Source organism: Amblyraja radiata, chromosome 3 (assembly GCF_010909765.2).
Source record: "Amblyraja radiata isolate CabotCenter1 chromosome 3, sAmbRad1.1.pri, whole genome shotgun sequence".
Lineage (NCBI taxonomy): Eukaryota > Metazoa > Chordata > Chondrichthyes > Rajiformes > Rajidae > Amblyraja > Amblyraja radiata.
In genome coordinates, this window is record NC_045958.1 from 125,859,017 (window position 1) to 125,870,663 (window position 11,647).

The 11,647-nt window shown below is 44.9% G+C and overlaps 1 protein-coding gene across 2 annotated transcripts in view; it reads right to left on the bottom strand.

Annotated features, from left to right (window-relative positions):
• The window catches only part of asb5 (ankyrin repeat and SOCS box containing 5), a 71,454-nt gene extending 60,338 nt beyond the window's left edge, over window positions 1-11,116 (bottom strand). Inside the window, exon 1 of one of the 2 annotated variants that reach the window (XM_033018753.1) lies at window positions 10,737-11,116. In XM_033018753.1, coding sequence (XP_032874644.1) covers window positions 10,737-10,776 — 40 coding nt within the window. In that variant the 5' untranslated portion in view covers window positions 10,777-11,116. Of the gene's footprint in view, window positions 1-8,614; window positions 9,321-10,736 lie in introns of those variants that run through there. The other variant, XM_033018748.1, reaches the window with a different exon arrangement.
• Window positions 11,117-11,647: the final 531 nt, after the last annotated feature.

The following is an 11,647-nucleotide window of genomic DNA, read 5'->3' on the forward strand; positions in this document are numbered from 1 at the left end:
TTTTCCTTCCACTGCTCCACCTGTCTAAAGCAAGGTCCCAACCCCAAAATGGTGTCTGTCCATTCCCTCCACACATGCTGCGACACTCGAGACCTGAAACATCACCAGTTCCTTCTCTCCAGAGATGCTGCCTGTCCACAGCTGAGTTACTCCAGCATTTTGTGTCTATATTCGGTGTGAACCTGCATCTGCAGTTCCTTCCTACACATGCTGCTTGACCTGCTGAGTTTCTCCAGAAATGTGCTCTGACCCATATTACAGTGAACTCTACAAGGTTCATCTTATCAGTGGTCAAATTGTCCTTTAATAGCTCGGATAAAACATTTTTAGATTCCAAGTGGATTTTTTTTTAAATTCTTTGCTGGAAAAAGTCAAGCTTCCTTCTATAGACTGGTGACCAACCTGTAATATGAGACTGGCTCGCTGACCCAACAACTGTGTCGGAGAATAGAATGTGGGCATTGGTGGTGAGTGAGTATCCGGGAAAGAATTGCTGAGTGACTGACTCACTGCTCGTGTCACATTGATAGCTTACTGAGTTATCGAGATTAAACCATCGACATATCTGGATATATGTCTGTCAGTCGGAAGTTTTTAATGAGTTGAGTTATGGGGCAAGTGCAGCCTGAGCGATGGAACATACCAGTCCAATGACGAGACAAGCATCTGAAGTTCTGGGAGACTGGACCACGAGACAACATTTCAATACCACCCGAACAGCGGGATAATTTAAATTAACCTCAATACAAAGTGAGAATCACTATGTAGAAACACGGAACTGCAGATGTTGGACACAACATGCTGGAGTAACTCAGCGGGACAGGCAGCATCTCTGGAGTGAAGGAATGGGTGACGTTTCGGGTCGAGACCCTTCTTCAGACTGATGTCAGGGGAGAGGGAGATACATAGATAAGGAAGTGTAAGGTGTGAAAACAGGACAAAGGGGATGTAGACCAAGTAAAACTCGTCCCTTGATATACGTGACAATGATAAATCAATTAAAATACAAACATGTCCACCCCAAAGCCTCTGCTCCTCCTAAGTCAGTCAATACACCCTTCCCAGAAATGATACCATTACTATTTCAATGCAAAGCTATATACAAATCTTAGTTTAATTTATTGTCACGTGTACCATGGTACAGTAAAAAGCCTTTGTTGCGTGCTAACCAGTCAGCAGAAAGACAATATATGATTACAATCGTGCCATTGCCACAGGTGCAGATTTTAATACAAAAATCACTCTTATGTATTCCATCAGTATTTTAGCTGAGAAAGAAGAGTCTGGTCAGCATCGATGAGTTGGGCCGAATGCTTATTTCCATGCTGTGACTCCTAGTTTACTGTATGAGTTTCATGTCAACAAGCAAATCCATTGCATCCTGGAGGAGATGACAGTAAACACATTTGAATCAGAAGGCAGCAGCTCATTTTCACACAACCTTGCATCAATAAGAATGGGATCATTATCACAAGATCTATTTTTCTTGGAAATGTTAAACACAAGGGCAGGGCACCAGAATATTTCCTGAGTCTTTCCAAAATATCATGATAAATCCATCAAGCAAGACCCAACCTCAGATTAACAACTCATTTGAAAGACAGTAAGTCTAGCAGTAAATCAAGGCAGTCTGAAGAAGGGTCTTGACCCAAAACGTCAATCATACCTTCTCTCCAGAGATGCTGCCTGTCCTACTCCAGCTTTTTGTGTCTATCTTCGGTTTAATCCAGCATCTGCAGGTCCTTCCTACATCATAAGAATGCAAAGCTGCATTGAAGCATCATTTAAGATGTCCCTTCCCATCGATTGGGAATTCACTCGACAATCCTGTGATTTATCGGTGAGACTTTGACTGATTGACCGACTCTCATGAATCATTGAGGCAGATGACCAAAGGCTTGATAAAGCAGCATCATAATGGCTGAAAGGAGGTTGAGAAGCATAGGGCAGGACATAGAACAAAGAAAAGTTCAGCACAGGATTAGCCCCTTTAGCCGAAAAAGTCTGTGCCAAACTGATGTGTCAGCCTGCACGTGATCCAATATCTCTCAATCGCATGGGTATCTTTGTGTCTATCTAAAAGCCCTTATCAAGTGTTTGCACCACTGCCCTGTGCGGCCATTCCAGGCATCCACCACCCTCAGTAACAAAACCTGCCCAACCACATCTCATTCAAACTTTATTATGGGGATCTAGGAAATGGCAGACGGGCTGAACAGGTAATTTGGATCCGACTTCACTAAGGAGGACACAAACAATCTCCCAGATGTACTTGTGGCCAGAGGATCTGGGGTGCCAGAGGAACTGAAGGAAATCCACATTAGGCAGGAAATGGTGTTGGGTAGACTGATGGGACTGAAGGCTGATAAATCCCCAGGGCCTGATGGTCTGCATCCTAGGGTACTTAAGGAGGTGGCTCTAGAAATCGTGGACGCATTGGTGATAATTTTCCAATGTTCTATAGATTCAGGATCAGTTCCTGTGGATTGGAGGGTAGCTAATGTTATCCGACTTTTTAAGAAAGGCGGGAGAGAGAAAAAACAGGGAATTATGGACCCGTTAGCCTGACATCAGTGGTGGGGAAGATGCTGAAGTCAATTATAAAAGATGAAATAGCGGCACATTTGGATAGCAGTAACAGGATCGGTCCGAGTCAGCATGGATTTATGAAGGGGAAATCATGCTTGACTAATCTTCTGGAATGTTTTGAAGATGTAACTAGGAAAATGGACAAGGGAGAGCCAGTGGATGTAGTGTACCTGGACTTTCAGAAAGCATTTGATAAGGTCCCACATAGGAGATTAGTGGGCAAAATTAGAGCACATAGTATTGGGGGTAGAGTGCTGACAAGGATAGAAAATTGGTTGGCAGGCAGGAAACAAAGTAAGTTTATTGGCCAAGTATTCACATACAAGGAATTTGCCTTGGTGCTCCGCCCACAAGTAACAACATGACATACAGTGACAGTTACAAATGACTCAGAAAACACTAAACATTAATAATAAAAAACATTAATGATAAAACACCATTGATCAAGCATGTGAACCAACAAACTACCAGATCAAAGGGAGGCTACAGATTTTTGGCTGTTGAGTAGAGCAATTACTCGTGGATAAAAACTGTTTTTATGTCTGGTTGTGGCAGCTTTGACAGTCCGGAGTCGCCTTCTAGAGGGAAGTGATTCAAAGAGTTTGTGGCCAGGGTGAGAGGGGTCAGAGATGATCTTGCCCGCTCGCTTCCTGGCACTTGCAGTGTACAGTTCATCAATGGAGGGAAGGTTGCAGCCAACAATCCTCTCTGCTGATCGGACGATTCGCTGCAGCCTCCAGGTGTCGTGCATAGGTAAAGAGTAGGGTATAACGGGTCCCTTTCAGAATGGCAGGCAGTGACTAGTGGGGTACCGAAAGGCTCGGTGCTGGGACCGCATCTGTTAACAATATATATTAATGATTTAGATGACGGGATTAAAAGTAACATTAGCAAATTTGCAGATGACACAAAGCTGGGTGGCAGTGTGAACTGTGAGGAGGATGCTATGAGGATGCAGTGTGAATTGTTCATCAGTCACTGAAAGTAAGCATGCAGGCAGTGAAGAAAGCGAATGGCATGTTGGCCTTCATAACATGAGTTGAGTATAGGAGCAAAGAGGTCCTTCTGCAGTTGTACATGACCCTGGAGTATTGTGTGCAGTTTTGGTCTCCATTTTTGTGGAAGGGCATTCTTGCTATTGAGGGAGTGCAGCGTAGGTTCACGAGGTTAATTCCCGGGATGGCGGGACTGTCATATGTTGATTGAATGGAGCAGCTGGGCTTGTAATCTCTGGAATTTAGGATGAGAGGGGATCTTATTGAAACATATAAGATTATTAAGGGTTTGGACACGCTAGAGGTGGGAAACATGTTCCCGATGTTGGGGGAGTCCAGAACCAGGGGCCACAGTTTCAGAATAAGGGGTAAGCCATTTAGAACGGAGATGAGGAAAAACGTTTTCACATAGAGAGTTGCGAATCTGTGGAATTCTCTGCGTCAGAGGGCGGTGGAGGCCGGTTCTCTGGATGCTTTCAAGAGAGAGCTAGATAGGGCTCTTAAAGATAGCGGAGTCAGGGGATATGGGGAGAAGGCAGGAACGGGGTACTGATTGGGGATGATCAGCCAGGATCACATTGAATGGCGGTGCTGGCTCGAAGGGCCGAATGGCCTTCTCCTGCACCTATTGTCTATCATCATCTTATCTCTATGCCCTCTAGTCTTTATCATTTCCCCCCAAGGAATACAGGTTCTGAATATCTACCCTATCTCTGCTTCCCATCATTTTAACTTTATCAGGTCAATGGTTCAATGGGTATTTGTCACATATGCAATTAAACATTACATAGTGACATTCTTTTTGTATATAATGCCAGTCCCGGCACCATGTGTGGCACCATTTTATCATGTTCAATGTCCAGATTCCCGTGTGTTCATTCCACCAGAGCAGCTCACGATCCCCTCTGTCGCCGAAGAGTGGCTCGGCCCGTGAACTGTCCTCCCTCTCTTCCTCATGTCGGCCACCGTGTGTCATCAGGGCAACCTCCTGCAGCCTATGTAAAGGCACTGGAGGCATTAGCCCCTTTCACCCTCTTACTGGCCCATGCTCTCCATGCCTGATGTTTCCAGCGACTCCATTCCACATCCAACGAGCTTTCGGGAGGGGAGGGGGTTCTATATCCGAGAAGCCTCCAAGTGAGTTCCTTTCTCAACCTCAGGAGAAATTCGGCAATTCGAGCCAGCACCGCCATTCAATGTGATCATGGCTGATCATCCACAATCTGTACCCCGTTCCTGCCTTCTCCACATATCCCCTGTCTCCGCTATTTTTAAGAGCCCTATCTAGCTCTCTCTTGAAAGTATCCAGAGAACCGGCCTCCACCGCCTTCTGAGGCAGAGAATTCCACAGACTCACAACTCTCTGTGAGAAAAAAGTGTTTCCCCATCTCCGTTCTAAATGGCTTTCCTCTTATTCTGGTAAATCTCTTCTGTACCACTTCAAAGCCTCCACAAACTTCCTGTAATAATTCTATAGCTTAGGCCCTTGGCAACTAAATTGGAATCGATCAATGGTTGAGGGATTGGAGTGCTATATGCATGATTTGAAATATACCCAAAACTGAAAAGTATATAGAACATAGAACACAGCACATGCACAGGCTCTTCAGGCCTCAATGTCTGTGCTCAACATGATGCCAAGACCAACTCGTATCTGCCTGTACATGATCCATATCCCTCCAGTATCTGCATATCCATGTGCTTAAACAAAAGTCTCCTAAACACCAGCATAGTATTTGCCTCCACCACTACCCCTGGCAGCGTTCTGGGAGCTCACCAGCCTCATTGTAAAAAAACTTGGCCCGCACATCTCCTTTAAACTTTTCCCCTCTCACCCTAAAGATGTGCCCTCTAGCATTTTATTCTGCCATCCTGGGGAAAAGGTTCAGACTGTCTATCCTATCTATGCCTCTCATAATTTTGTATGCCCCTCAACCTCCAGTGTTCCAGAGTAATCAATCCAAGTCTGACTGACCAACCTCTCTCTGTAGCTAATACTGCCTAATACAGACAACATGCTGGTAAACCTCCTCTACACCCTTTGTAAAGCTTCAACGTCCTTTCTATAAATGGTTGACTAGAACTGCATGTCATACTCCAAATGCGGCCTAACCAAAGTCTTATAAAGCTGCACTCTTTTTAAAAGTCAAGGATTAAAGAAACAATTCTGGGACTGGATTTCCCCAACAGACAGCTCTGTTGAAACCTGTGCAGACCCTTTGCACTCCGCGGAGTCCCTTGCACAAGTCAGATGTCCCAGCGAGGTTGGGACACCGAGCTTCATCTCTAGTTACATTCAGGGTCCTGAGTTTAGTTGAGTTTATGTTAAAGATACTGAGTGGAGCCGGAGGGGGTGGGAGATTGCAACCTTCACGTGGTCCACCCTGTTTTGACGAATGCAATCAGCCCGGCGTGCACAATCAAATAAGATCAAATAGAACAAGTTGTCCAACAACTTTAGGCTGTGTACGCCATACGCAAGAAGAAGAAGTGGAGCCAGAACATTTGGCCTATCAGGCCCGCACCAACCAGCAATCACCAACCCGTACACCAGTTTTATCCTACACACTAAGGACAATTTATAGAAGCCAATTAACCTACAAGCCTGCACCTCTTTAGAATGTGAAAGGAAACCGGAGCACCAAGAGAAAACCCACGCGGTCACAGGGAGAACGTACAAACTCCGTACGGACAGCACCCGTAGTCTGGATCAACCCGGGTCTTTAGCGATGTGAGGCAGCAACTCTACCGCTGCACCACTGTGCTGCCCAAATAGCTGCACGAACAGAGCTTCTCCCCAGAAATGTGCTTAAAAATCAGCAAAGCCAAGCAGACCTGCTGGCAAGATCTGCCCTAATCATTGTCTCATTTATTGTGTTTAGCATCAGTGAGTGGGCTAAATCAGCTGTTAATTACTGTACTGCCACTCCAGACCTCAGGCCAACTAATCCTCTGCACCATCACTATATCATTGTACATCCTCAGCTGGCTTCTTCTGGGGATCTCATCGTACACAAGCAAACACGTGGTAGCAGTGCACCGCTTCAGGAAGCATGGTGGAGGACATGCCTCGTTTACATCAATGGTGTAAAAGTGGAAATGGTTGAGAACTTCAAGTTTCTTGGTGTTAATATTACTGATGATCTATTGTGGACTAACCACATTGATGCGACAGCCTAGAAGGCATACAGTCTACTTCAGGAGAATGAGGAAATGGGGCATGTCTCCAGTGAGTCTTACAAACTTCTATAGATGCACCACAGAAAGCATACTGTCGGTTGCATCTCAGCTCGGTTTGGAAACGGTTCTGCCCCAGACCATAGACTCTCTTGCAAAGAGTTGTAGATGTAACCCAGTCCATCACACAGACCACACTCCCCACCATTGTAGATGTAGCTCAGTCCATCACACAGACCACACTCCCCACCATTGTAGATGTAGCCCAGTCCATCACACACACCACACTCCCCACCATTGTAGATGTAGCCCAGTCCATCACACAGACCACACTCCCCACCATTGTAGATGTAGCTCAGTCCATCACACAGACCACACTCCCCACCATTGTAGATGTAGCCCAGTCCATCACACAGACCACACTTCCCACCATTGTAGATGTAGCCCAGTCCATCACACAGACCACACTCCCCACCATTGTAGATGTAGCCCAGTCCATCACACAGACCACACTCCCCACCATTAACTCCATCTACATTTTACGCTTCCTCGGGAAAGCAGCCAACATAATCAAAACAGTCCTTCCATAAGCCAGGGTACCATCTGAATCACCTCTACCCTATTGCGGACATTGGACTTGGATTATAGAACTGATGCGCTACAATGCTGAGAACTATATTCTGCACTCTGTATCTTCCCATTTGCTCTATCTATTGTACTGGAGTTTGACATAATTATACCTATGTGTGTTTGATCTGTTTGGACAGCATGCTGAACAAAGCTTTCAACTGTAGTTCGGTATACGTGACAATATAAACCTGCAACAACACTGCCCTGTCCCCAGTGACCTTTGTGCAGACCATTCAGTCCGAGTCCTTAATGCTAACTTCCACATTTGCGGGTACATACGGCAGTTTGGTGTTGAAGCACACCACAGTTCAACAGGTTCCTCTGCGTATCAGTTTAAAATAGAATCTTATTTGACCTGGATCCAAGCTCTGTTAGTACTCTCCAATGTGCATTCCCAAAAGCTTTAAACATTGATTTCAATTTGTTTTGATATGTTGTTGCATAATATGTTTACTATAATAAACTTCAGTACCTATCAAGAACAAAAACAGGAGCTGCAATGAATCATTTATATTTGACATAATCAAAGTTAATAACTCAATTACTATTAAATGTGATTTAATGCTGGTTCCTGACACTCACAAATTGTTTTATTAACTTTTATTAAAATGTAAATACTGGTTATGTTCTGTTCTGTAGTTTTGCACAATCTGCAGGCATTGCCACTTTCATTTCACTGCACATCTTGTATGTGTAAGTGACAAATAAAGTTGACTTGACTTGATGGACCAATGAACACTATATTACGGTTCTACACACGTTAGTTAGCCTCTGTATTCTTATGATGATTGCAAGGATCATACACAGAAAGTAACGCATCATTTCCAAAGGGTTTGTAAGGGAGGGGATGTCAACCACAGTATCAAACGCAGCCGGATTTGCAGCCGAGATCAGGGCTAACATTTGGCACCACAGCAGGAATATTGAATGTCAAAAACAAATGCCAGACCTCAGTTGGAAACTTTGCACAAACTCAGAGGGTTCTCTTTCGTGCTGAAACAGAGAGACGAGGTGTGACCCCAAGGAAGATGGCAAGAACTCACGGCAAAATCAGTGATCAGAAAATACAAATAAAAATCTGCAGAAGGTGGAAATTTGAAATTAGAACAGAAAAAGCTGGAAATACCTAATTTTGCTGCTTATTGTTAAGCCAATGGAATCCAAGAAAATGATAGTGAGGGAAGAGAGAACAGATTGGGCCGATCACACAAATGCAGACTGACCTTGAGCTGGAGTGGCACCGTAAAACTCTGCAGCTATCCGGGCTGCCTCCGCACGGTTCCCCTTCACTATGTAGAAGTGGCTCAGGATGCCAAGGCTGATCTTCACAAACAGTTTGAAGCAGAAGAGGGCGAATATGGTGAAGTAGACATTGGCCAAGTGCTGGGAGAAACGGTAGTTTTCCACCGCCGTCATTGCTTCCACTCAGCTAATGTAACTCTTTTGATGTGAACACACCGACTGTGTCTTGAAGCTGCTTTAAACAGGCGGGTGGCTCCTGACAAAATAAGCATCAGTTGCTTGTGATGGTGCCAGCTTCAGTCTATTTGAGGCAGACTGGTCATGGAGTTTATGATTTGGTGGATACACTGTACTAATAATGCTCGCTGGCACTGGGCTGCTCATCTGATCAAACAATTTGTACAACACAAGTGACTATTTTTACCACTCCCCACATGATATTCACAGTTGTAAAATCAAGAATGGACTGAGTCATCTTCACATGTCGAGAGCAGAGAATGGTGCTAAGCATTATACAAACAAGCGATTTACAGTGGTGAAGAGCTTTTAACACTTGTTAGTGGACTATTAGAAAAGCTTTAATTGGAGGAACAAGCAGTGTAGAGATCCAACACAATTCCAATCACATCTAGAATAATTCTATACGTTTAGAAATGAGGAATTGCAGATGCTAATACACAAAGGGACACAAAGTGTGTGAAAAGGAACTGAAGATGCTGATTTACACCAAAGCTGGACACAGAGTGCTGGAGTAACTCAGCGGGTCAGGCAGCATCTGTGGAGAACATGGACAGGTGATGTTTTGGATCGGGACCCTTCTTCATAATGATTGTGGGGTGGGGGGTAGAAGAAAGCTGGGAGAGTGGAGAGGCAGGACAAAGCGTGAGGAGAAAGCTTTGATGGAGATGGGTGTGAGGTGTTGGAAAGCCAAACCAGGGCAGGACCTTCCCAGGAATTGTTAGGGAATGTTGAAGAGCAAAGGGATCCAGGAGTGTAGGTATATAATTCCTTGAAAGTGGCATCAGAAGTGGATAGTGAGAAAAAAGGCTGTTGGTATATTGACCATCAGTCAGGTTATTGGGCACAGAAACAAGGAAATGCAGATGGACACATAATGCTGGAGTAACAGTGGGTCAGGCAACATCACTGGACAACATAGCAGGAGAAGCTAGGACCAGAGGACATAGCCTCAGAATTAAAGGACGTACGTTAAAGAAAGGAGATGAGGAGGAATTTCGTCAGTCAGAGGGTGGTGAATCTGTGGAATTCATTGCCACAGAAGGCTGTGGAGGCCGTCAATGGATATATTTAAGGCAGAGATAGATAGATTTTTGATTAGAACGGGTGTCAGGGGTTATGTGGAGAAGGCAGGAGAATGGAGTTGAATGGGAGAGTTAGATCAGCCATGATTGAATGGCGGAGTAGACGATGGGCCGAATGGCCTAATTCTGCTCCGACAACTTATGTGAGACACATGACCTATGGCCTTTCATTCACTCTGTAATAGCCTAGCAAGTAAAGGACAAAGGACATTTATTGTCACACACCAATTGGTGTAATGAAACTTGAGTTGCCGTTGCAGCACACCAATAAAAATAAAACACAACATTAAGATCCTTTGATGATCTCCCAGCAGAGCAAGATGTCCGTCGGGGAATGTTGCCGACTGGCCCATTCCAGACTGCAGGGGCACGTGCTGAGGGACGCACTGAAGCTCGGTGCAGCCAAAGCCAAGGCTCTGTGGGGGAGGACCACAGTCTAGGGTCCTTCTGCTGATGCACATTGGGGAGCAGGGTGTGGTGGAGACACCCCACAAAATGAGGGAAGTGTTATCATTCCAGGAGGCCACATGAGTGGCAAGGGGAAAATGATATATTTGTGAACACCACCAAATGCAACGTTAATGAATATGTATAGCCGCTGAGAAAGCCGGAAGAGTTTTTGTATATATGTTTTATTCTGAATTATGTTTATTTTTGGGATTAAAAATTAGGGATCCGAGCTGAGCCAGTGATGTCAACATCCTGAAAAAGTAATACATCGAACAATGAATTGCCATGCCCATCAGATATTGACATCAAGGAGCAAGAGTCAAACACTGACCTTTCACAACCTGAAGCCTGCTCCTTCCAAGGGACCACATGTGGTCCTACCAATATTACAGCATTGGAGTCAGCTTTCATAGTGGTAGAAGCAGGGGCCATCTGACATTCCATTGCTGCAGTGTAGCTCAGAAATGACCAGTGCTGGAGGAACTCAACCTGTCAGACAGCATCTATGGAGGCAATGGACAGATGGTGTTTCGGGTTAGGACCCTTCTTCAAACTGATGGGAGTAGGAGGGGAGGAAGCTGTAAAAGAGAGGTAGAAAAGGGACAAAGCCTGGCAAGTGATAGGTGGATACAGGTGAAGGGGATGAATGGCAAGTGGGTGGAGTAAGTAACGTTACAGCTTTCAGACCCCAATAACAGGAAAATAAACCTAAATAACACCTTTTGGTGGCAACATTTTGCACGCAGCACAGCAGCAAAGATTCAAATACAGCCGTCCTGAACATAATTATGCATTCAACAGACAATAGGTGCAGGAGTAGGCCATTCGGCCCTTCGAGCCAGCACCGTCATTTAATGTGATCATGGCTGATCATCCACAATCAGTACCCCGTTCCTGCCTTCTCCCCATATCCCCTGACTCCGCTATTTTTAAGAGCCCTATCTAGCTCTCTCTTGAAAGCATCCAGAGAACCTGCCTCCACCGCCCTCTGAGGCAGAGATATTAGCTTCTGTACGTTTTATTATATTGAACACAGACCTCCTTACTTTTAGGCAAATTTAGAATTTCACTTTGATACAAGACAACAGTTGGCTTAAGCAACAATTCCGAGTTATGGAGGCAGCAGAATGAAGAGGTATTACCATGCGCTAACAGGGATCAACGACTCAGCATTTCTTAGCTGCTCAGTTGTACATTGGCAGTGTATCGGACCTAAATTCAGACAAAATAAAAATAGATTCT